Here is a 24785-nt window from a genome sequence, read left to right on the forward strand (position 1 = left end):
GACGAGGAGAAACAACGAGGAGCGCTTCGTTCACGGCGTTTGTTGTCAGGAAGGTAACAGGAAGTGAAGTCAGAGAGGAAACATGGCGACTCCTCCACCTCGGTTTTACACCTTTTACCCGTCAGCACCGAGGGTCACTGCTGCTGAGAGACAGGAGCAAGAGGTCAAGGGTCACAAGGTGCATTCACATAACGACACACAGTATGATGCAGTTATTTCATATATCATTTCCTACCTGCTCCGGTCCGGTTTCCTTTTATGTTCCCGTTGTCACAGATTTTCATCCCATTTAATTAATAATTCATATTATGATAAATATGAGATTGTTATTAATGTAACGTTTATTGTTACAGAAAAAAACTAAACAAACAAAAACTATTAAAATAAGGAAAAAAAATATGAAGTTTCTTTTAAAGAAAGAACAACGGGGAAGATTTAGAGTAAATAAATACATTAAATAAATTCTTCTCTAAAGTTTCTGCACATTTTTATTCCTCATCATTCAGAAGTGTCATCCTTTGAATTATGATAAATATAATCAGTGAAAACTTCACTATAAACTAAATAACAAGTGCTTAAAAAGGGGGAAGTTAAATGTCTAAAATCATTTTAAAATTTCACTGAAAATTGGACTGAATTTGTTTTTTTTTTTGTTAATTTTCACTGAAAAATGTCTGAATTTTCCAAAAAACAGCAGCTCAGATTAAACCAACTGTCAGCCAGAGTTTGTGTCGCAGAGATCACACGATTCAGCGTCTTTAAAAAACAGTAACAGCAATAAATGGTTAAATTTACATCTGAGCTGAACTATATGTACTTATATTCTTAATCCAATTTATAAAAATAATTAAAATAAATAAAGTTTTTCAAGTATAAATTGTTGAATCTCTGTATGACACTTTAAAAAGACGTTGGTTTAGCAGCAGTATACAGCATGAATGTGACGTTTAAAGGGTTTAATCTGATGTGATGTCGTGCTGTCAATCAACCATCGTCCCTCCAGTCTGGTATCAGGTGTTATTTTCTCTGGTGGATTTTCTCATTTAGTTTTGGGATGGAACTTTTTTGATCTTCAGTTTCCAGAGAGGATTAAACCTGCAGACGGACTCGTCACTCTGCGTCCACTCATCTGACATTCAGATAGCCGTTTATCTCCCGACACAGTCGACGCCGGAGGAGGATTTACGGCCCGGACGTCTCTGAAATGTCAGACGGTGACGGACGGACAAATAATCAGCTGAGATGGAAACACAAACAGCTACAGCAGCTAAACGCCCGTCACTGACTTCACATACTGCAGGACTTCTAAAGGCCGTCACTCACCCGGGACGTGACGAATAAACAACACGAACGTGAAAAATACTTTATTCGCAGTGCAAAAAAAAGTATGCTGCTTTTTTGCTGTGTTATATTCACGTTCTGTGTGAAAGTACTCATGACAAAAAACAGCAGTTTGAAAAAAAAAAGCTAAAGCTGCGGCCGCGAGCCACCTTCGCCCCGAGCCTTTCCAAGCCGACCTAGAGCCGGTCGCGGCGCACCGCCTCGTATGCGGGACTCCCCAGTCTGCCGTGTGTCACTCACACCCTCCAGCTGGCTGTTAACGAGGCTCTTTTGGCACAGAGAAGTACTCGTATCGGTACTCAGTATCGGCGAGTACCCAAATGTAAGTACGGAATAAGTCGGAATCTTTGGTTTTCTATCGCCTTAAAGGGGACGTGGCCTTGACTTTCTGTGAAGTACCGTATGCGTACATACAACGTGATTGGTTGATGCCTTTATTCGCGGTGAGAAAGCTCAGAATATTCAACCTCATTCTGAGAAAAAATTACGTCACTTTTTTGCAGCAAAATATTCACGTTGTGTGTGAAAGTACTCAGGAAAAAAACAACAGATCAAAAACATATATTGCCCCGTTGTGTGACGACCTTTAGACCCATTTTCTGTACAAACAGGCAGCGAGACGCTTTATAATAAACATAATAAAAACCAGTCTGTGTGTAATTTAACCCAAAAGACTCTTATCTTTATTAACATGTATGACACGAGGCGATCCACTCATCCGGTACATTTCCTCTCTTCTCTTTTCTTTAGAAATAATTAGAAAACTGTACAGTACCAAAACAAATAAAAAAAGATATTATTAAAGGTCTCACAGCACTTTAAAAAAAACTCCCCTTTTTTTTGTCTTCTATAACAAACAAGCTCAGAAACAAAGACTCGATGCAGGATATTTAAAAACAAGAAAACTTTTCATGCAGCAACTTTAAAAAGAGCCTGAGAATGTTTTAAAGGAGGTGAAGAGAGACGCTTTCAGAAGATAACGAAGGAACATGGATAAAATGAATCTATCCTCACGTTGACTCAAACTTGTTCTTTTGCATCGAAGCATTTCGATGAAAACGGCAGTTTATTTATTTTTGTGGCTTGAAAATAATCATCAATGAAAAAGTCTAAAATGTAAAAAAAAAATGTGTGAAATTAAATAAAAATGTCTCAACTACTGTTTTAAATCAGCCCTCAATGTTACAAGGCCAACTCTGGGATGGAGTCGAGCATTTGGGACGAATCTACGTCATGAAATATATATAATAAAAGAAAGTTAACGCCCTCTAATCATCCTCTCCTCCTCCTCGCAGCGTCTACCGTCAGAACCACCGAGGAGCATCACAATCACAGCAGCAGCCTGTTCTCATTACAACATCTGAATCAGTGTTAACGTCTGATTATCTGACGATAGCGATGTGCTCTCCTAACGCTGCGACTGAGTGTGTGGATGAAGCATTTAACTCATTTAGTGGCTGGCTAGCAAGCTAACATTACACAGACCCAGCAGCGGAACAGCGGGCTGGTCCGCTGCTGGGTCTACCGGTACGCGTCCACGGCCTCCATCCTTCCCACGCTTCCCATTCATTGTCTATGTAAGCAGCCGTGCAATGCATTCTGGTAGTGTGGCGGCGCGATTCCAGAGACGGACCGTCACGTCGCCCGCTCCTCATTTGCATAAAGTTGAGGGCTCGTCTACTTTATGCAAATCACGGGCGTCCGACGCGACTCGCCGCCTCTGGAAACTCCCAAAATCTTTTAAACTAACCGTTGTCGATCCAAAATAAAGACAAATTTAGGAACCGCGTGGCTTATTACTCGCAAAAAATGTTTTCAGAAACATTTCGGTGAATTATTTTCGTGATATGAGAGAAGAAGGTTTCCAAACGAGCCGCCATGTTGGTTCTGGTTTGAAAGCCGGGAGCAGCAGCCCACAAGGGAAAGCGTCCAATCAGTGTCTAGTGACAGCTCGTCAAGCGTCCAATGCTGGGAAGCGAGGCGATCCCTCGCGATAAAAAAATGCCCCTGTGGACACGAACCATAATGGACCCTCGTCCCCGCCGCCTGGAGACTGCCGGGAGGAGAGTGGATGGCTGCTCTGCGACGCTCTGTCTCCAGAGCTGGCGCCGCAGTTTTACGAGGCATCTCATGAAACTGGATTACTGAAACAAGTTTGTTGTCTGGAGGATCAGACGGGTCTTTCACTTCACTTTGTACGCAGGCAGTCAATCTGCTTTTAGGTTCTTTAATATTAAAATGTGATATTTCTGCCGTTCGGGTAGTTTAGGGAAGAGTTGTACGGACAACTACAGACTACTATCACTGGATTACTGTGAGACTGAAGAAAACTTATTTTTTCTCTGATTTCTAAGGTGATTTCTGGACGTTTATTGTGCTGGACATCAGAGATGATGATATCCTGGGGAAGAGGAAGTCACGCTGAATCTAAAAATGTGTGTTTCATGTCTGTGTGTTCACATTTGACTGAGTTATGAAGAGGAAAATGAGGGGGTGTGTCAAAAGCAGTAAAATAATCCAGTGAAGTGAAGACCGACTGAGGTTTGCAATAATTATTGCTCTTCTCTCTGTTTTACTTTTCTTGCCAAAACTTTTTATCATCTGAACAAACCGTCGAAATCCCATCCTTCTTTTTGCATAACGAATATATTAGAAGTTTTGTTTTTAAGATCAGCACCATAAGATGAATATAAAAACTGAATAAATAAGGAAAATAAATAAAACCTAGAAATAAATTAGATAATAAATATAAAGGCACTTCCAGAGCGTTCATCCTTTGTGAGATCTGAGCAGCAGTTTGTTCCTCTGCTGATCCAACAAACATCCATCGTCCCCGACACGTTCAGTCATTAGAAACCAGATGTTTCACTTCTTCACTTCCTGAAGAAACAGGTGTTGTGTGTTTGTATGAATGAATGTTGGATGTTTAGTTCGCAGATATGAACGACATGTTTTTCTGTGACGTCTTGAAAGGACAATAAATCGTCTCTGTCGTCATCCGGCTTCAGAAACTCTCTCCGCCTCCCATTGGTCACCATGAGCGTATTAGAAGAACTGGACACGGCACTTTTCGTTCATTCCAGTGAGCAGAGCTCACCGAGTGCACAGTGTGAGTGTTTTCCTGTCCGGAGACGTCCTTTTATTTTAAAGTAGATCTTTAATGGAGATAATAATTGAGTTTGTTAGCAGTTGGAGGCGTCCTGTCCGCAGTTTAACACACGTCTCTTCGGGGGGATATTTTGGTTGCAGTACCACGAGTGGCCACCGGGGCAGACTGACGTTGGTGGTTGCAGTGTCCTCGGCATCAAATACCGGCGCTTTGTCACGCCCCTCTGCGTGTGATGTCGACGCACAGGGCATCTTTTAGCGTCGGTAAAGGTCCTGACATACCAAGCCGACGGTCGGCCGTCGGTGAGCGTCTGTCAGTCTAGTTTTTTCGGTGTGCCCCGCATCGTCGGCTCTAGTCTGCTCGTGTCGGAGGTTTTTCGGCCGATTCAGCGCGTTGAATCGGCGGCGGATCTTGTCCATGAGAGAAATCACTCTGATTGGTTGTTCAGCTTAAACCAATCAGTGCAGGAGAAGAAAAACGGAGGTGAGGAAACCAACGAGTAAAAACACAGAAGACTCTTCTCATGTTTCATCTCATCTGATCGTTCCAGATAATTTCACGACCACATTTGGAATGAAGCTAAGTGGTGAGTGAGAACGATGTGAAAATGGTCGGCAGACGCCGCTTTGTTTCATGTACGTATCATAACGACGGCTTGTATATCCGCCGTCCTCGTCCTCTTCCGGTTTCCCTTTTTGAATGATGAATGCAGACTACCGCCGCCTGCTGGTGTGGAGAGTTAATTCCTCTCACGCAGGAGCAGAACGTCTGCTAACGTATGTGTTAACTGGTCGTCGGCTGTCGTCTTTGCGGTGTTCGACTGTGACTTGTCGGGCAAGACAAAGGAGACGTGAGGCGATGCAGCAGGCGGCCTTCGTCGCCGCTAGTTCTCTCTGCTTGGTGTGACTCGGGCTTATGAGACGCACCGGGCTTCCCATTAACTAACAATGTAAACTCATCCACGGCGTCATTAGACGGTCAGGTGATGTAGTTTAAAGAGCAACAAAATCAGGGAGGTGGATGGGTCCAACAAACACAAAGCTTTCATCCAGGAGGCCGCTGTTAGTGTACAGTGTTCACTTTCACTTTGTGTCCTAAACCGATGGTGGTTTTGTTTGAACATTAACCAGGTTTTTACTGCGACCGTAGTGGAGCGTCATAGTTTGGTGCGCTGGACGTCAGAAAGTGACGCTGACGGGCCCCGACCGGGCGTCAGTACAGACGACAGTGTGTTGAGCATCCGGCTCTCCTCTCACACCTCCACCTCCTGCTGTCCTCCCTGCGTGGCGCCGGCGGCCGTCGTCGTCACCGCGATGTCGAAGCAGGTCTCCATCATGACGCGGGACTTGCAGAGGTTGACGCAGTACTCCAGCTCCGCCGTGGCCTGAGCCAGAGCCTCCAGGTACTCCTGGGACTCCCGGTCCAGGTCCTGGTCTACGTCGACTGGAGGGAGGGCACAGACAGGAAGAGAAGGGTTAACGTTAAACACATTTATTACACGGCTTTGTTGAATACTCGATTCTGATCAATCGCGGCGTTTCTACGGTCTGTTATTTCTTTATAGTAGACCGTTGCTATGTATAACAGACTGTTGCTATGGGCACAGCTCTGATGTCGGACCGTTTTTGTAACGACGTGTGGTTCGCTAGATACAGTCAGTACGACGGCACTGTATGTGAATACAGCTCGCCGCCGGGTGATGTTATGGACCCAGACACGACGGCGTTTGGTTTTCTGACATATCTGGGACTTCCACAACATGTACAAAGCAGCAACAGTGGTTATTTCTTCCATGGTTGATGGAGGAAAGAAAAGTTGTTGGTATCTATGGTGTCCAATTTTTGATGCCAACTGTCAATCAGGACTTGGTTTGAGTCAGAAATAAATGTTAATGTCAACATAATCAATCTTTGTAACATGTAATCATATCATGTTGACGAGGTTTTGACAGGATATTCTGACTGATGGTGAACTGATAGTCTCTGATTGGAGCAGAGCATGCTGGGATACACCAGACCAGGACTCTCTGTATCTTCACCGTCACACCAGAGGAAGCAGACGGTGATTGATGAGCTCCTCCTGCAGCCAATAACAATCAGAGGTAATGATGTCGTATTGATCCGAGTGTTTCTTGTGTTTTTTTGGAGGTGATCGGAGCGTTTGTCCCGCTCACAGAGAAATAATAAAAAGATGTAAATATAATCCTCCTCCTCTGGGCTGTTGCTCCTCAACAATCTCCTCTCCAAACACACCACCGGCTCTTTCTTTTCCTTTTGTTCACAGGATCCAGAAATAGAAGCGGAACGGGAGCGAGTTGTGTTAACTGGCGAGGCTTCAGGCCGCCGGCGGCGCTCAGCTGGAAACTCCCTCTCTGTTTGTCTGTTGAGCGTTTGAGGTCGGGAGCTGCTCGGTGAACTCGTCTGTACGGTACCGGCTCCGTCGGGTAACATAGGTTAAGCGTGAGTGAGAACGTTAACACACCAGACTTCACACAATAATTACTGGATTTAGTGGCGCTGCAGACGGAGCTGTACTCACACTCTCCGCTCCACTTGTTTGGGTTTAGCATCAGCCGGCTCTTGGCCTCCTCCAGCTCCACCTTCAGCCTCTCGTGTTTGCTCTTCAGCTCTCTGATCTGCTGCTGCCTCTTCTCCAGCATCCTCAGCCGGGCGTTAAAGTAGAGCAGACCCTGAGGAGCAGACACACCAAACACACAACCTGATGAGAGTCTCTGAGACGTGAAGGAGTGCATGGAGGAGGGTGTAGGAGGGGGGGGATTACCACTAGAGGACCGAGGGGCTGCTAACCTGCTCTGAGGATTCACTCTCTGTCCACGGCTCGATTTAATTAGGAGCCAGCCGGAGATAAAATTAGCACGGGCGCTAATCTGCTGGCGAGGGATTAAGGACAGCGGAGGACGAGCAGGTGACACAGATCAGTGTCGCCTCTCAGCTTCACTTAATTACAGGTGTTGGAGGAAGAACTAGGTAACGCTGGACTGCTCACACACTTTAAACTTTAATTATTTGTTATCTCAAAGACGCACGAATTCACCAAAATAAAGGTCACGAGCAGACAGAAATAAGAGCTCAGCGACTGCTACCACAATGAACCAGTTAGCTCCTGTTAGTGAGAGCAACAACAATGCTAACGTTATTCTGAGTAAACCAGAACTACTACGGGAAGCTGCTGCAGAAATAACAAGTGTTATTGGGAATAGTGAGATGAAACAGACATAAAAATGTATGTTATTAAAAACAAATGAACTCCTATAAAACTCTAAAATGATGAAATACATTTGTATTATTTATTCATATGACTTGCTATTTCACAATTAATCAATTACGTATTTATTTCTTTTAAATTGCACACTTTGGGGTTCCATATAGACGCTTTTAGAGCCGACGTCATGATGACGTCACGATGTTAGCTGGAGGCAAAACAAAGGAAAGACTGGAGGCTAACTAACGCTATCAGTGGGCTAAAGTTACACATCTAAAATGTCATCTTGCTGTGTTGTTGGGTGTCAGAATCCAGATATCACAGACATTAGAGATGACAAACTGTGATTTCATCAGGAAGATGAATTTGTTTTGTGCTCACTTGAAAGGTGAAACTCACCTTTTCAACATCGTGGAACGGCTGCAGAGAGAAGACAGAAGCACAAAGAGACAAGATCACTCTCTCTCTGTGATGAAGTGCTCATCATGTTTCTCTAATTGATAATAAACCAGAGCTCTTTCCTTCCCTTGACACCGTTCACTGAAGGTTAATGAGGCGTTAACACAGAGAGAGGTGGCGGCCGTAAAGACCAACCAGCCGAGGAGGAACCTCCATCCATCACTGCATCCTCCTCCTCCTCCTCCTCCTCCACTCACATCTAAACCAATTAAGACTGTAATTGACTCAGAGATGAACTGGCCTCAGGCTGGACTGGTGATACTGGAGGTCGGCGTAGAGAAGCTCATGGAGACGGCAGCTTTTCTCAGGAGGAATAACTTGTGTCTATCTGAGTTATGAGACACGTTACTCACCGACAGTATTATCCACGGTGAAAGTCTGGTGTTATTTGACCCACCCATCACCCCGACCTCCTCCCTACACAGCGTTTGTCGTTCTTTATACTTCCTGGTTCATGATTACGTTGATTACATACGAATTCTGCGGTATATATATATGAATTACAGTGCATTACTTTTAGTAGGTATAGCTATGAACAGTGGATGATTCGACCAGCAGACAGTTATTTAACATTCATCCTGAAGAGAACCGAGCAGATGGCGTCCGTCCTCACCTCTGAGCCCGTCACCAGCTCCCTCCTCCTCTGCAGGCGCTCCACGTCGTCGATCTCGTACACCTTTATCTCAAAGGGCTCCTTCAAGGCGCCGCCCAGCGGGGGCAGGTCTACCCACTGACCCCCCGCCTTCCGGCCCAGAGACGAGGTGTCCGGGAGGGGAGCCGGGATCAGACGCCTCCGCACGAAACCTGATGGAAGTCAGATTAAGAAAATTAATAAAAACAACAGAAAGAGATTAAATAATAGTTATATTATTATAAAGATTTTAGTTCAGAGACTTTGTTTCCTGCATTCTGATGACTTTAAAAGAATGAAAATATTAAAATAATAAGTACTTTTAATTTTACTTTTAATTCTCCAGAAAGAAAACTGAATAATTCGCCCCTCTGGAGTGAACTTCTGGTTTAAACGAGGCTAATATTCATCAGTTTTTATTGATTCATTCATTTATTTGCGCTGCTTGAGTATTTATTTTTCTAGTACTCTCCATTTCTCTCACTCACTGAAGCTCCTTTCAGACACAACGCCACCACTGCGCCCTGAAACACATTATTTCCAATGGTTTGCGCCACGCCACGATGGTTTTTCGCTGCGTCGAACAAAGCCCAACTTTGGGCGCTGCTGTGACTGCTCTCTTCCACCGGGAAAAGACATTTGGTGCAGCTTCATTGTCGTCCAGGTGGAAACAGTAGGGATTATACACGCTGTACAGCGCCAGAAAGTGTGAAAATGTGTCATAAATCGGGAGAAATACGGGAGAATTGTGACCCCGGGGAGGAAACCAAGGGAGGACGATGAAAAACAGGAGTTTCCTGGAAAAATGGGGAGGGTTGGTAAGTATGTGTTTAAAACCTCTGAATTCAACCTAATCTTATTTTAATGACTCTGTGCACACGGCTGTCAGATAGCTGCTGTACAAATTAATTTTATGATGATCGTAACCAAAAGCAACAGTGTGCAGCACAAACAAGAAAGCCATTAATGGTTATTAAAACCTTCTGGGGCTCTGACAGTCGTGGCAGATTGAGGGGGAGTGTGTGAAGCGTAGTGGTGTGTAGTGGTTGGGGGGGGGGGTGATAATTGGAGTTGGATATGTACACCGGGAACTGCAGCGGCTTCATGAAATATTCATGAGTGCAGAAAGGAGCCCAGATCCGCAGACTGATGGCAGCCAGATCACACGACTCCATATGCATCAGACTGCCTGACCTGCTGCCAACGAGCTGCATGAATCACAATCAGCCACTGTACGCTAACAGAGGCGTCGTCCCAGATAACGGGCGCGGACGCAGATCTGAAGAGATAAAATTCATGCGGTGAAAATATCAGAGAGGAGAGCCTTTGATGGATGCTCCCGCAGCAGTAATACCTGTACTCTTCAGCATTCATGAAAATATGATATTGAAGAGCTGCTTTCATCCCATCATCACACACTCTGATGGATGGGAGCACAATTTAGAAAAAGTCATATACATGTTAATTTCTCCGCGTAGCTTCCAGAGGAGTTTTATGGCTCTTTCACGTTCTGAATCAATACACTGAGAATCAACTTCTTCCATTAACTCTGACCATATAAAACATAATTGGATGAGATGAAAAAGTAATTTTACAGCTTTGCCTTTTGAGTGTCCACTTTTACATCCCTCCACATCAGAAGTTTTTCCAGCCAAGGACCACTTACAAGATATAGAAAATAACAGGGATCCCCTCAAGTATGTCCCTCGGAATAATTTGACATTTTTATTAGAGCTGTCAAAGTTAATTTAGTCTGTGGTAGAAACAACAACGTCGCTGCCGTATTTATGCCTAGATGACTTTATGTTGAGTGTTGATAGAGCAGCTGCATAGCCTGGCACTGATGGAACCAAACTACATTTAGAAAACAAGCATTTTAAAAGTTGTTTGCTTGTCGTCTTGCGGACAGACCCGACAAAGGATCAATTCAGACTTTTTACTAATAAGCATCATTATGTAGTTATTTCAGCATCATTTTGATCAGTTTATTGTAATTAAATCACAGCACAATCTGTTTATTTTGGGTTCATACCACAGTAGTGACGTGTGGCTTGCTAGATACAGTCAGTGCAATGGCGCTGTATGTGAATACGGCTTGCCGCCGGGTGACGTTATGAACCCAGATATGACAGCGTTTGGTTTTCTGATACATCTGGGACTTCCACAACATGTAAGAAGCAGCAACAGTATACAAGCATTTTAAAAGTTGTTTGCTTGTCGTCCTGCGAACGGACCTGACAAAGCATGAATTCAGACTTTTTACAAATACAGCATCATTTTGATCCGTTTATTAAATCACAGCACAATCTGTGATATTTTACGGAAAGTAAGACCTCACTATTAGCGCGTTCTCCTACGAATGTCCGGCAACACGTGACGATTCCCGCTTGTTACATGCATACAGTCATTTCAAAATAAACTTCCTTTTCACAGGATTGAGTTAGGTTTAGGAAAAGATGGTGGTTTGGGTGTAAATAACTCCAAAAGTGGCGTAACTTAAGTACGGAAGTTACCTGACAAACGTACGCCACTAATTTCTTTAGCGCATTAACGCAATTGATTTTTCGGAGGTTGTAGCGGACTAAGTTTTAAAACTAGAGTGAAAGTACTGGCATCATACGAAACTAGAAAACCTAAAGAATCCATTGGTACCAACCATGTGAGAAGGGGGAAGGAGGATAAATAACACTCCAAACTAACGCTAAATTTCGGCGAGGAAAAACTGTCATGGCCGTTTTCAAAGGGGTCCCTTGACCTCTGACCTCAAGATATGTGAATGTAAATGGGTTAACATAGTCAACTTCAACATGGCTAACCATTCTGGACCTTGTAATTCACCTTTTTCTCCCTTTGCAAAGTGCACTCACCATTTCCTCTCTTCTTGGGCGATTTAGAAACTCTGCTTCTGTTGGACGACGACACTCCGCTCTCGCTCATGGAGTCGTGCGCTGAGGAGGTGCTGCCGGTGGTCTCGCTGTCCCGGATCATACTCTCATAGCCGCTGCTCCCTCCGCTGTGGTAAAACAGGGCGGTGCGGCCCATGGCGGGAGGCAGCTCCCCGCTGAGGATGCTGCTGTTGTCACTGCCGTGCCCGCTGCTGTAGCGCTGCGGCCTCCGAGGTGCGGTGATCTTGCTGTACGGTGACGGTAGCGGCGTGCTGCTTGGCGACCCACTGGCACTACTAGTCCCGCTGTCGGTGCCATCGCTTCCTGTTGCTCCGGGCCCCCTGCTGAGCGGCTTCCTTTGGCTACCAGTGGCTAGCTCGCTAACCCGGCTGTTAGCCGCCCTGCTGATGGCCTGCTTTGTGCCCATGATGGTGCCTCTTCCCGTCTTGGCTCCCACCCCCGACCGAGCTGGGGACTTACCAGTTGGAGGGAGGCTGGTGTTGCGTCCAGCTATGTTATCAGGAGGTTTAGGGGAGGAGCTCAGGCTCTTGGAGCTGCTGGTAGACAGAGTTCGAACCTTTGATCCACCAGAAACTGCTGCTCGAGAGCTGCTGTTGCCTTTGACCGATGCCAGTTTGCTTGTAGTTGCAAAGACACCCGGAGGAACTTGGGAAGATGCAGCAGATGTGGAGGCTGGAACCCCGAGTCTTGGCACTGATCTGTTGGATCTGCTGTTACCTCCTAAAGTAGCACCACTACCCTCCCTGGACAGTTCAGACCTGGACCCAGCTAAAGTTTGACTGTCACATCTCTCCAGAGACATCAGACTTCCGTAGTACCTGGAAGACTCGGCTTTGGCGCCTCGTGTCTTCAGGCTTGAAGACGTCCTGGCAGAGCCGTGTTCAGTTTTTAAACTAGATGTCCTGTGGCTGAATGAATCCGCCCGGAGCCGGATTGACTGGTTGAATTCGTCCTCTGAGGTTTTAGGGAATGGAAACTTTCCAAAGTCGCTGCTTGTTTTTAAGGCACTTGGAGATAGGACTGTCCTTGTCTTTTGTTCTTGGCTCGACTGTCTGACAAGTGGAGCAGGAGGGGAGATGTTTCCGGATCCAGACTTGCTGCTTTTCTGCTCATTTGACTTTTTTCCCAAGGATGAAAACCTCAGGGTGCCGGTCACTGAAGTGCCTTCATTGGATTCAGAACTCACGGTTCCTAGAGTGGTTGCACCGCGGGTGAGTCGCGGCAGCTTGATGAGAGTATCTCCTCTCCTGCTGCTGGACTTCTCACAACCATCCACAACCCTCTGAGCCGAAGACGACATCTGTGCCTTCGGTGGCCGAGGAACACTGTTGCTGTTCCCTCCGGGCCTCTTGGAGGAAACACTACTCGCGCCACTTCTTGGTGGCTTACCTGCAGAGAGGAACCCGACCTCTCTGGGATCAAACTGACTGCTTCCCTGAAGCAAAAATTCATCATGTCTGCCTTCCTGTCTGCTGCAGCCCACAGCTGCAGATGAGGTAGGCTTGTTTTTCCTGGGAAGACTGGAATGGGCGGCGTGATGGGGAGTCTGGGCTGAAGGGTTCAGGGTACTGGGTCTCACCTTGAGAGAGCCTTTGAGAGAGGCTTTGGTTGAGTCCGGGGATGGAGGGCACTTGGTAAACGAAGGTTTGTTTGGAGTAGCAGGGTCACTGTCCAGCTCTGAGAAACAGACGCCACTGTCGTTCAGGGAGCTCTTGATGCCGTGCTGTTTATGAAACATACTTGGCGAGGTCAGCATGGACGCATTCTCGGATGCCAGGGTTTTGCCCCTCGAGTAAAGCCTGCTTTCAGACCACTCAGCACCCTCTTCACTTGACCACGAGCCAACAGTTGAATGCTGGCTGCCATGCTGGGAAAACAACCCTTCCTGGCAGTCGGTTCCAATGTCAGCCCCAGGTCCCACCGCTCCGTGTTGACATGTGTAGGCGTCATACTCGTCGTTAATGCTGCTGATGATGCTGACAGGCCGAACGCCAGAGGCCCGCAGAGAGCAGTCACGGTTGAAGCTGAGGAGGTTGGAGGGGCGACCATTGTCTGGGATAAGGCCAAGAGGAAGCTCCTCTACGACGGTGAAGACAAGCTCATCTTCCCCGTTCAGCTCCACGGGCTGCTGCAGAGTAACGGTAGTCCTCAGAAAATCCCTGTCAAGACCGCTTCCTAACAGAGCTGCCCGAAGATTGCGGGCCCTTTCCATGCTAGGAGACCCCAGCGGTTGGCCTTGCCTCAGTGCTTGTTGACTCATACCCACTGGGGGAGTCCTACCTAGAACCTCCCCAGGCTGAGACGCTGCCCTAAATGTCCTGGGTAAGGACGGTGAGGCTGACGGTTTGGGTACACCTCCTCTGAGGTAGACCTTCTCTCGCACCACAGGCTCAGAGTCCTGGGGCAAAGTAGTCTTTACCACACATGGCTGAAAGGGGGTGACTGCAAGTTTCTCCCCATCTGCACTTGTCCGTTTGGAAGTGTCCACGAGGCCGCTGGCTGAAGGGCATTTGGGTTGTTCCTGATATGGTTTATTTGTGCATGTGGTTGATGTACTTTCTGAGAACCCGTGGGAGGAAATCTCCTCAGATTTGGGCGGAGACGTCACCTCTGTGGGTTTCGTGGTTTTGGCCTCCATGCTGAACGTGGCCGGACCCTCGCTGCCGTCGATGCATTCGAGTCTCTCCTGCAGCTCCGCAAACGTGTTGCACTTCAAGTGATCTCCCTCAGACCTGGGCGCATCTTTGACTCGCTTTTTGTTCAGGGAGGGGATGATGGGAACGAAGGAAGGCGGCCCCTCATTGTCGCTGAGCTCTCGGTCTGAGATGGCCGCCCCTCCGGGCCCGACGTAGATGACGGTGTCGCAGGAGTGTTCGCTGCTGGAAGAGTAGTCAGGATCGCTGGAGAGCAGCAGGGGCGTGTCCGGGTCCAGGGCCACGATTTTTGGATGGAAGGGTCGGAGATGAGGAGGTCGATGGGACGGACCTTCCTCGCAGGAACTCTCCCCTCCGGATGAGCTGGAGGCATACTGCAGATAGAAATCACACAGGATTAGCACACGAAAAAGACCTGCAATCAACCTGAAGGCAAATCCATTTCTGGAGCGTCCTGCGTCAATACCCTGTGAGGTTAAAAGTGCACACTGTGGGCTGGATAAAAATTCATGTCAATGAGATGTATAAGCTTGTAACCATATGGCTTTTTTAATCTATAAAATACAAACACAGCCTCTAATGAGAGTGAAAGCCTATTTCATCTACCGCCCCCGTAGGAACAGAGATATTGATTATCTGTCATATCACAGCAGAAATAACTCTCTGAATTATGACTGTATGACTCTCTGACCTGATCATACAGATTTACATTATAGATTGGAAGGTTTCTACCGACACCAGCCTCAGGAAGTCAGTTTAAACTCATTCAGAGACCAAAACCTTTGAAACTCCCATAAAAAAAATGTATCTCTGAAATCATGATAAGTAGCTTCAAAGTTATAAATGTGTTTTTGAAAACTAAGATGTATTTTCTGTCCGCTCTGTCTGGAAAGAAATACGTGATATTTAAGGTGCTGTTTTTCTTTCTGCTCCTAACATTAAATGTCAGTCACATTTCCCTGTTATTTAGCTTCACATATCTGGTATCCATGGAAACTTAATTATGGTAGGCAGGAAGTCAGTAATTAACATCACTCCAAACGTCTTGTAAAAAAATATTTTTCTATTCAAGAAAAGGTCATTACATCACTTTGACTCCTATTGTTATATGTAACTATTGTAAAGTCCCATTATTCGCTTCACATGGAACTACTTTAAGTTCTTTTCTAACATTGTCACATTTGCATTTCTAAACTGTTTTTTATGTGTATTTGAATAACTGCTAGCTTTGTAATTTGAGTCTAATTGCTCTTTTACGGTTTCTATTTTTATTCTTTTCTTATTTTTATTTCATATATATTCTTATTATATATATATATTTTTCCCTTTCTGTATTTATCTGTATTTATTTCTGTCCTTGTGCTGCTGCAACACCTGAATTCCCCCTCTGGCGATCAATAAAAGTTTATCTTATCTCATCTTGTTAATGTTTATTTGCAGGGTGCATCATTTCCTTTAATTTGTGCACCATGAAGAAGGAAACAGGCAGACAGTTAGGATGAAAAATGTGATTGTCAATCTTTTAAAAGTTTAAAAGGGCATGGATGGAGTCCGTCCACTACAGCTCAAGGATAACAGAAATAAAACCATTCAGTTAAAGTTACTGTTTTTTAACATTAAAAGTCTCTTCCTGCTGAAACAGAGATCCTCGACTGAGAAATAAACCTGAATAAAAGATGAAGCACCTTGGACTTCTTCTTCCTCATGCGGTGGATGCGGGAGGCCAGCTGCACCGTGGTCAGCGTCTCCATGTAGTTGGCCGGGGAGTCGGAGATGTGGGCGATCATGGTGGTTCGACAGTTGATGTTGCCGAGGGATTCGCTGAGCAGCATGGTGAGCTTACTGTCCCTGAATAATACATCAAGAAACCCCTCGTTAGTCCCGAAAAAAAGAGGGAAAACACAGGCCTGAGAAACCCCCACAGGATCCCAAAAACCGTTCATTACCCCACGCAACAGTTGGACTCAGATAAGCAAAAAGGAATAAGGATGATCTCTCATTTCACATTAATGAAGCCCACTTTGAACTGCACGCCACATGTGATCTGGAGTCAGATGAGGAGGGAAACGTCCATGAAATACTGACTTTGAATAGAGCTGGAGGAAAAATACAAGAATCACAGACTGAATCTACAGACTGCAACCTCAGCTTCTTTTTAACCACAACAATAAGATATGGATACGATACGGACAAGGACACGGACAAGGACAAGGACACGGACAAGGACAAGGACAAGGACACGAACAAGGACAAGGACAGGGATACGATATGATGCGATAAGGACAAGGACAAGGACATGGACATGGACACAGACACGGACACGGACGATGCGATGCGATGCGTTGCGTAGGATAAGGACAAAGATAAGGATACGTGTAGGTGTACATGTACGTGTACGGATACGATACGTTACGATAAGGATAAGGATAAAGATAAGGATACGATACGATACGATACGATACAATACAAACAAGGACAAGATATGCTACGATACGGACAAGGACAAGATACGCTACGCTACCATAAGGACAAGGACAAGATATGCTACGATACGGTACGCTACGAAAAGGACAAGGACAAGGATAACATTCGCTACGCTACACTACAATAAGGACAAGATACGCTACGCTACGGATACGGATACGGATGCGATGCGAAAGGACAAGCACAAGGACAAGGACGTGATGTGAGGCGATGCGATGCAACATATTTAAATCGATTGACAGCCCTAGTGTGAACACACCCTAACTGTCACTGGCAGCAGGACATGAATTTTTTATTAACAGTTGAAATAGAAAAACCCAATCTTCTCTTTTCAAAATGTCGACCTTCCCCGCCTCTGAATTTCTGGCACAAATTGTAAATGAGTCTAACAATCTGAGACAGGACGACCAAAGGAGACATTGAGCCAGACAAAACACCAAAATACAAACCTGAAAATAAACACAGAGCTGCAGAAAACAATCAGCCTGCAGAGCAAACGCCCAGCGGCCTGAATCTACATCCATCAGTATTACAAAGTGATTTATTCATCAGTCTAATCAACCATTTAAGACCGACTGAAAACTCATTAAATATACAATAAATCCAGTCTGCCTGCTTCATACGTCCTCCCCCCCTTCACTCCTCTCTGTCCTCACGGGGGAGCTTTGGTCCATCTGTTGTTTGGGCACTGTGACCTCTGACCCCTGTTGGGTTCATTAAAATATGAGCAGGTACCTGTAGGGAACGTGCTTGGCCCCGTTGGCGAGGGCGAGGATGACGTTTCCCAGCGCCGACAGAGACAGACACTGACCTCCACCTCCCTCTCTGGTCCTGCTGATGTCCGTCTCACAGCTCCCCAGATCCAGGAGGTGGAGACGACTCCGACCAGACACTGAGAGACACAGAGGGTGGATGTTTTTAAAGGTCCCATGTTATAAAAAAGTGAGATTTTCATATTTTTTTTATTATAAAGCAGGTTTAAATCCTATATAAATACTGTGAAAGTATCGAAACACTCAATCCACAGGGAAATACACACAGCCCGTATTCAGAAACTCTGCATTTGAAACAAGCCGTCAGGATTTCTGTCCATTTGTGATGTCACAAATATACAATTTTGACACAATTTTAAACGTAAACATTCTAAATGTGTCCCAGTTTATTTCCTGGTTGCAGTGTATGTGAATGACATCAGCTGACAGGAAGTACACATGGACCCAAGCTGTTGCCTAGCAACGCAATTCTGTTGCAATTCCGTCAAAATGCGCTAAAACGGATCGTTTCAGACAGGGTGAATACAGGCATATTCAGGCCGACAGTATGAGGAAAATAAAGTTTTTTTTTAACATTTCAGCATGTAAACATGTTCTAGTAGAAACACAAAATACAAGTATGAACCTGAAAATGAGCACGATATGGGACCTTTAAAAGACAACATACAATACAGCCTGTCTAACGGCTCATTAGTGCTGAAACGATTGGCTGACTCGTCAATTAATTGATTCCTTTAAAGACAGAAGTATAATCAATGGCTATTTTAATAATTGATTGGCTGTTTAAAGTCATTCATCGAGTATCTAAATACCATCTGGCCCCTTTTTGTAACCTCCCCTCTTTATAACAACTCTTATCTGTCGTCTCTGACCGGCTCAGATCTGATATTCAGATCAGTATCAGTCTGTTATCTCCGCTCATTTCAACTGCCTGCTCATTTCATTAAGTCAGCATCAGCAAGATTTACAAACTGCTGAGAGCGGCTGAGTTTATACCCGCCGGCCTATAAACACTGCAGGACAACGGAGGCTTCAGCTTCATTAGCCATGCAGATTTATTCCAGCCGTGGACGGAGACGCAGTGAAACACTAATAACTGTGGAAATGTCTCTGCTGTGACAGGTAGGCGTGGGCGGAGGTGGAGTTAGCGTAGCCTCTCTGCTTGTTAATGTTCTTGTTGAGCAGCTCCGAATGAAGCTAATTAGCAGCTCCATGTTTGGAAATGAATAGCAGAGGGAAGAAGAGAGCTGCTACACCGTCACTAACGGTGGATTTACTCCAGCCTGAGGGGTCGGCGTCTACACCCCCGCTGTTTCCTCATTACGTTGTTGTTGGACTGATGTAACCTGTACGTGTACGTTCACTGCTGCTCAGCTGGAGCATCACTCATTGGGACATTTCTCTACAACTAAACCAAAATAAAATCCCTGGGTTCACAGGAGACGCATCACATCATTTTACAACATTAGAGAGTCTGATTTAGGTTTTTACTGTGGGTCAGGTTAAGTACTAATTTCTCTAATTTAAAACAAATCCCCAATTTATCCACACAAATGACAGATAGCTAGTGCTAGTCATAGCAATTTCATGATAGATAGCTATCTAGCTCAAGCCCCCAGGAAGAGCGCCTGTCGACGATCCGGACTTTCGTAGTGGCATAACGACGGTACTGCAACTTCCGTGTCAGTCACGTGATGTCATTGGGCCCAAAAACACTTTTTCCCATAGACTTATATTGGGAAAGAGATGTCTGTAACTCAGCGGATAATTTTTTTGAGGTGACTCAACTCCCCAGTACGAACACTCTAATACTCCTTATTTAAAAAATTAAGTTTCTAAAGTTGTAAAACGTGCTAATAGCTGAATCCAGAGTTATTTCCCTTCCTCCATTCATGTGAGTGAGACACAGACCGAGGCTGGAGCGCCAAGCCGTGACGACGGCGTGACGTTGGGATCCCGTGACCAAATCATATGACCGAGCGGACGATATTGCGCATGTTTCATGTGCCCAAGATACGCCAAGATACGGGTACGTTCCAGACGGAAGTCAAGCCATTTAGGCTTCATGCGCCAATAAGCAACTCTCATAGGAATGACCGGGGCCCCGCCTCCAACGCTGGATCCAGTTCTTTTAATACATCCATGGCTAGTAGCCGTGTAGTTGCTTAATAGCACTGCTGGCGCTAAACCGGAAGAACTAACGGTAGTGAAAAAATGGGTGTGGCAGCGTGAAGGTGAATAATGTCAGATCATTTAATAACCAGACAAAAACACACACTGACTTGCTGCCTTGTTGCTCTTGTCCGGCCTCTCCTGGTTGAGGTGCAGGGTGAACAGAAAGTGCGAGTTCCTCCGGGCCTCTTGGTCGCTCGGCGCCCGGCTGCTCCTCCTCGCTGCCAGGGCGGCGTCCAGGAAAAACGCTGCTCGCTCCGCATTGGTCGCACGCAGCTCCGTCTGGTTCTGCAGCTGATGGAGAGAACGAGATAATGAGACATGGGAGAGGTAGAAAGACAACCCAGAGGAAAAAGGAACATAATGGACCGTATCATAAAAATAATGGTGGTTTAATGAATACTGTGGGTGCAAAAGATGTGACGGATGGAAGAGGCGGCGCTACTGACAGCGCTAGCAAGCCGGACTACTGTTTTAAGCTGCAGATCAGAGGTTTAAAATTCAAAACAACCCGGTCGACTCAGGGGCCGTAAACAGGAAGTTTAATGTTGCCATGAAGTCTGCTAAATTGCAGAGCAGAAGAAGACATGACATTACTCTGTAGGTGAGATTAAGACGTCATTCTGAGGTTTAGAAAGAGAAACGACGTGACTGACGAGTTCCTCTCAGATAAAACGGACTGAACGATAACGGCTGAAATGAGACAGAATGAGGTTTGATAAAGAAAAATGTGGAAGAAAGAAAAAGAAAATTAAAGTGAGAGGAGATAAAAAAAAGTGTCAGACAGAAGGAGCCCAGGGAGATAAGAGAGACTGAATAAGAATAGAAGGAAGGAGGTCAGGACTAATTGGACAGTCGTGGACAGAGATGAAGTCCCAGGAGGTGAGGAGGAGGTCAGAGAGGAGGAAGGGAGGGAGGAGGTAGTAAAGGGAAGGAGGCGAGGAGATGAAGAGGAAACTCATCAAGGTGACCTGATGGGGGAGAAACATCTGAAGCGGAGGTTTGGTTTATCTGAACGCTGTTTCCTGCACACGTTTAAATTAACATTATTAAACTGGTATTCAGGTTTTTCAAAATAATGGTCATCTAATAAAAAAAAAAACTCCAGCCAACTTGACGTCACATCTGCCTCCATTTGTTTATCAAATAACATAACAAAAGAGGAAACTGGATCATTAATCTGGTTTGTTTCAAGTCATTCTGGCTTTTATTTTGAAAATCTAGCCCCTTTGCTGCTTTTTGGGAAGCTGAGGAGAAGAATTTGATTTAAGAGGAAGGGGATGACGGAGGATTTTTCTCCCTACCTGGGATCCACAGAGGGGGTCTTCTCGCAGCGACACGGCGGGGCCCGGGGCCTCCTGGTGGCCCCCCGCCGAGGGGGCGGCGACGAGCTCAGCCAGGAGGTCGGTGAGCGTCTCCTCCCGACCGGAGATCTCCACAGCGGACGCTCTGACAGAGAAACGAGCTCCAGACTTCTCCCTCCGCTCCTCGATCACCTTAAAGAGCCACGAGATGGCCGTCGGCGCCACGCCCAGACTCTGGGTGGAGCAGTCCCGACCAATCATGGTGTAGGTCTTACCTGGAGGGGGGGCGGAGTCAACGTCATGTGACTCGTCAGAAATGTGTGTGTGTGTACAGTATGTGTGTGTAACGTGTTGCGTAGTTACCCAGGTTAGCGTGTCCGAAGCAGAAGATGCAGCCGTCTGCTCCGTTCACCACCGACTGGATGACCTCCGCCACCGTCCCCGAACACACCTCAGCCTATCAGGATCCAGAGCCGGTTAGTATCCACCAATCAGGTTAGAGAATACAATACAATGGGATGATCCTTCAGTACACGGTGCGTTGCATAATGATTATTCTTTAAGTTACGTTATGTGACATTATGATAATTTATGTCACGTTAAGTTATGCTATATTATATTATATTACCTTTTAAGGTAATACTTACGATCGTGAAACGCTTTATTGCGTCATGTTGTGTAATATTTAGGGATTTCATGGTAATTAGGTGATAATTAGCAAGTAACCTTTTTTGAAATTTCTTTGAAATTACTGCCAAATTACCCCAAAATTTACCTCACAATTTATCAAAACTTACTTTATTATAAACATTATTTAATAATTAAATTCCCAATAGCTGGTATTTATTTAATACATTTCCAGGAAAAGAATATAAAGTTAATTGATATACATAAAATAAAAAAAATTCAAACAGGTTACTTGCTAATTATCACCTAATTACTATTAAATTTGCGGACCTGTAAAATGAAGTGTTACCAATTATTTAATGGCGATTAATCACAAATGAATCACTCATTTTTTTTATCTGTTCAAAATGTACCTTAAAGGGAGATTTGTCAAGTATTTAATACTCTTATCAACATGGGAGTGGGCAAATATGCTGCTTTGTGCAAATGTATGTATATATTTATTATTGGAAATCAATTAACAACACAAAACAATGACAGATATTGTCCAGAAACCCTCACAGGTACTGCATTTAGCATAAAACAATATGCTCCAATCATAACATGGCAAACTGCAGCCCAACAGGCAACAACAGCTGTCAGTGTGTCAGTGTGCTGACTTGACTATGACTTGCCCCAAACTGCATGTGATTATCATAAAGTGGTCATGTCTGTAAAGGGGAGACTCGTGGGTACCCATAGAACCCATTTACATTCACATCTGGAGGTCAGAGGTCAAGGGACCCCTTAGAAAATGGACATGACAGTTTTTCCTCGTCAAAATGTAGCGTAAGTTTTGAGCGTTATTTAACCTCCTTCACTACAAGCTAGTATGACATGGCTGGTGCCGATGGATTCATCAGGTTCTCTTGTTTCAGATGATGCCAGTATCTTATCTTTAATGTGTTAAAGAAATTAGCGGCGGTAAAACTAATTTGCATTAACTTTGACAGCCCTAGTTATGATCCAATACTTTACGTTATGTCACATAATACATGATGATGGGTCGGGTACATTATGAGAAGATATAATAGAATATGATGCAGAATAGAGAAGAGTAAGACTTTACAATCTGCAGATGTCAAACTCACAGAGAGATGAAATCTACATTCATTCATCACTGCAGGAGTCTGTTTCTGAATGTCAGAGTGTGTTTATAAATCAAACTGCTGCTTCCTCACACACATACACACACACACACACACACACACACACACACACACACACACACACACACACACACACCCTGCCGTCGTCTCTGAGGATGAACAACCTGCTGCAGAGGAGACATCTCTGATGAAGAGCTCAGACTTTCAGTGTGTGACCTGAATTTATATATTCAGCAGACTGTCAGGTTGGAGAAGCAGCTGAACATGAAGATTAAAGAATAAAGGTGTTATTATTGATCACACCTGTTAATTAAACATGTCAGAGACTCGGCGACCCGTCTCACCTGCGAAGCATCCTGGGAGAAGATGGCGTCGAAGGTGAAGGTCTTGGGAGCGGAGGCGGACGACCGCCTCTGGGCGGCGGCGATTTGTCCGGCGGCGGACGTCTCGCAGAGAGTCAGCAGCTTCTTCCTGCCGTCCACTTTGAGGAGGGACATGGACTCTGAGGACTCGCTGCTGTGGACCGAGCAGATCCGGACCATCACTCTGACCTGGAGACAGACAGGAAGTCCACATCAGAGAGGAAGGAGGACCGCGATCTGATCAGGGACCAGATTCATCAAGAAATACACAGACAGGATAAAAACAGCTAAACTATTAAAGTTAATAAATAAAGAGTGGCAGAGTTTCGTTATCCCGTGACCCTTTCAGTTTATAGAAGGAGGCACATTTATGACATTTAAAGTTCTGGTTCTCTTCAAGATGGTGACGGGCAAAAACCAAGACAATGACGGGCAAAAACCAAGACAATGACGGGCAAAAACCAAGACAATGACGGGCAAAAACCAAGATGGTGACGGGCAAAAACCAAGATGGCAACGGTCAAAAAACAAGATGGTGACGGACAAAAACCAAGATGTCGACGGCCAAAAACCAAGATGGCAACTGACAAAAAACAAGATGGCGACAAACAAAAACCAAGATGGCGACGGACAAAAACTAATATGTCGACGGCCAAAAACCAAGATGGAGACTCTGTCACACCTCAGCTGATATGTTCAGTAACTCAGGAGCTTTTTTCGACCAAAGCGTTAGAAAGACGGAGCAGCCCCCCGGCGTCTGACCTCTGACCTGCAGCAGCTGCTCTCTCTGACCTCAGAGCAGCCCGCCGTGTCGCGCTGTCACTCTCTGATGGCTTTTTATTGGTCTGTCACAGAGCTGCTGAGTCGGCGCTCGGTGGCGGCGAGGAGGTCAAGTTTAAAGCCAATAACAATCTGAGACGCAGCAGTTTTTAAATGATGTGTCGCTGTGAGCCAGCGGAGCGAATCATCACCTCCTCAGTTACTGCAGCGGCAGACAGGAAGCAGCTGATCTCCAGTCTGTAAACAGCTGCAGAGTTTCATCCAGATGTGCTTTTCAATGAAAACATTTCACCTGAGATATTTTTCTGTAAACGAGAGACGTTTTCTGATTCAAGGTGAAGATATTTCACTGAGTCAAAGACAGAAGAGGACCAATCAGAATCTGAGCCTCCAATCTGCTTCGCCCACACAGACAGCAGCCAGAGTCCACAGAGAAAAGACTGGTTTCCATTTATCAGATGAAGAGCAGCTCTGAATGTTAATGAGAGGACGACCAGAGTTCATCACAAGTTCTTCTGCTGATCATTTAATCCAGTTTTTAATGAAGTAGAACGATCAGACCCTTCAGTATTCAGCCCAAATTAAAGAGATATTCTCCCATTTAAAACACTGAATAGTTTAAGAATCATCAGAAGATTAAATAACTTCATGTCAAGTTTCTTCATTCAGTCAAAAAGAAAGAAAAAGAAAGAAAGAAAGAAAGAAAGCAATTTGAAAAAAATGAAAAAGAAATAAATTTGAAAAAAGAAAAAAAATTGAAAGAAAAAATTATGAAATTTGAAAGAAAAAAAAGAAAAAAATTGAAAAAAAGAA

The 24785-nt window shown here is 45.1% G+C and overlaps 1 protein-coding gene across 2 annotated transcripts in view; it reads right to left on the reverse strand.

The window, feature by feature from the left end:
• Positions 1-5148: 5148 nt before the first annotated feature.
• The window catches only part of kif26aa (kinesin family member 26Aa), a 40399-nt gene continuing 20762 nt past the window's right edge, over positions 5149-24785 (reverse strand). For both annotated transcript variants that reach the window (XM_037749893.1, XM_037749894.1), the window contains 11 exons: positions 23175-23381; positions 21419-21512; positions 21056-21330; positions 19862-20045; positions 17542-17698; positions 16008-16170; positions 11630-14696; positions 8745-8935; positions 8072-8092; positions 6989-7139; positions 5149-5893 (listed from right to left, as the gene is read on the reverse strand). In XM_037749893.1, coding sequence (XP_037605821.1) covers positions 5703-5893; positions 6989-7139; positions 8072-8092; positions 8745-8935; positions 11630-14696; positions 16008-16170; positions 17542-17698; positions 19862-20045; positions 21056-21330; positions 21419-21512; positions 23175-23381 — 4701 coding nt within the window. In that variant the 3' untranslated portion in view covers positions 5149-5702. The remainder of the gene's footprint in view (positions 5894-6988; positions 7140-8071; positions 8093-8744; positions 8936-11629; positions 14697-16007; positions 16171-17541; positions 17699-19861; positions 20046-21055; positions 21331-21418; positions 21513-23174; positions 23382-24785) is intronic.

The sequence above is a fragment of the Sebastes umbrosus genome, chromosome 18, assembly GCF_015220745.1.
Source record: "Sebastes umbrosus isolate fSebUmb1 chromosome 18, fSebUmb1.pri, whole genome shotgun sequence".
In the NCBI taxonomy this organism is placed as follows: Eukaryota; Metazoa; Chordata; class Actinopteri; order Perciformes; family Sebastidae; genus Sebastes; species Sebastes umbrosus.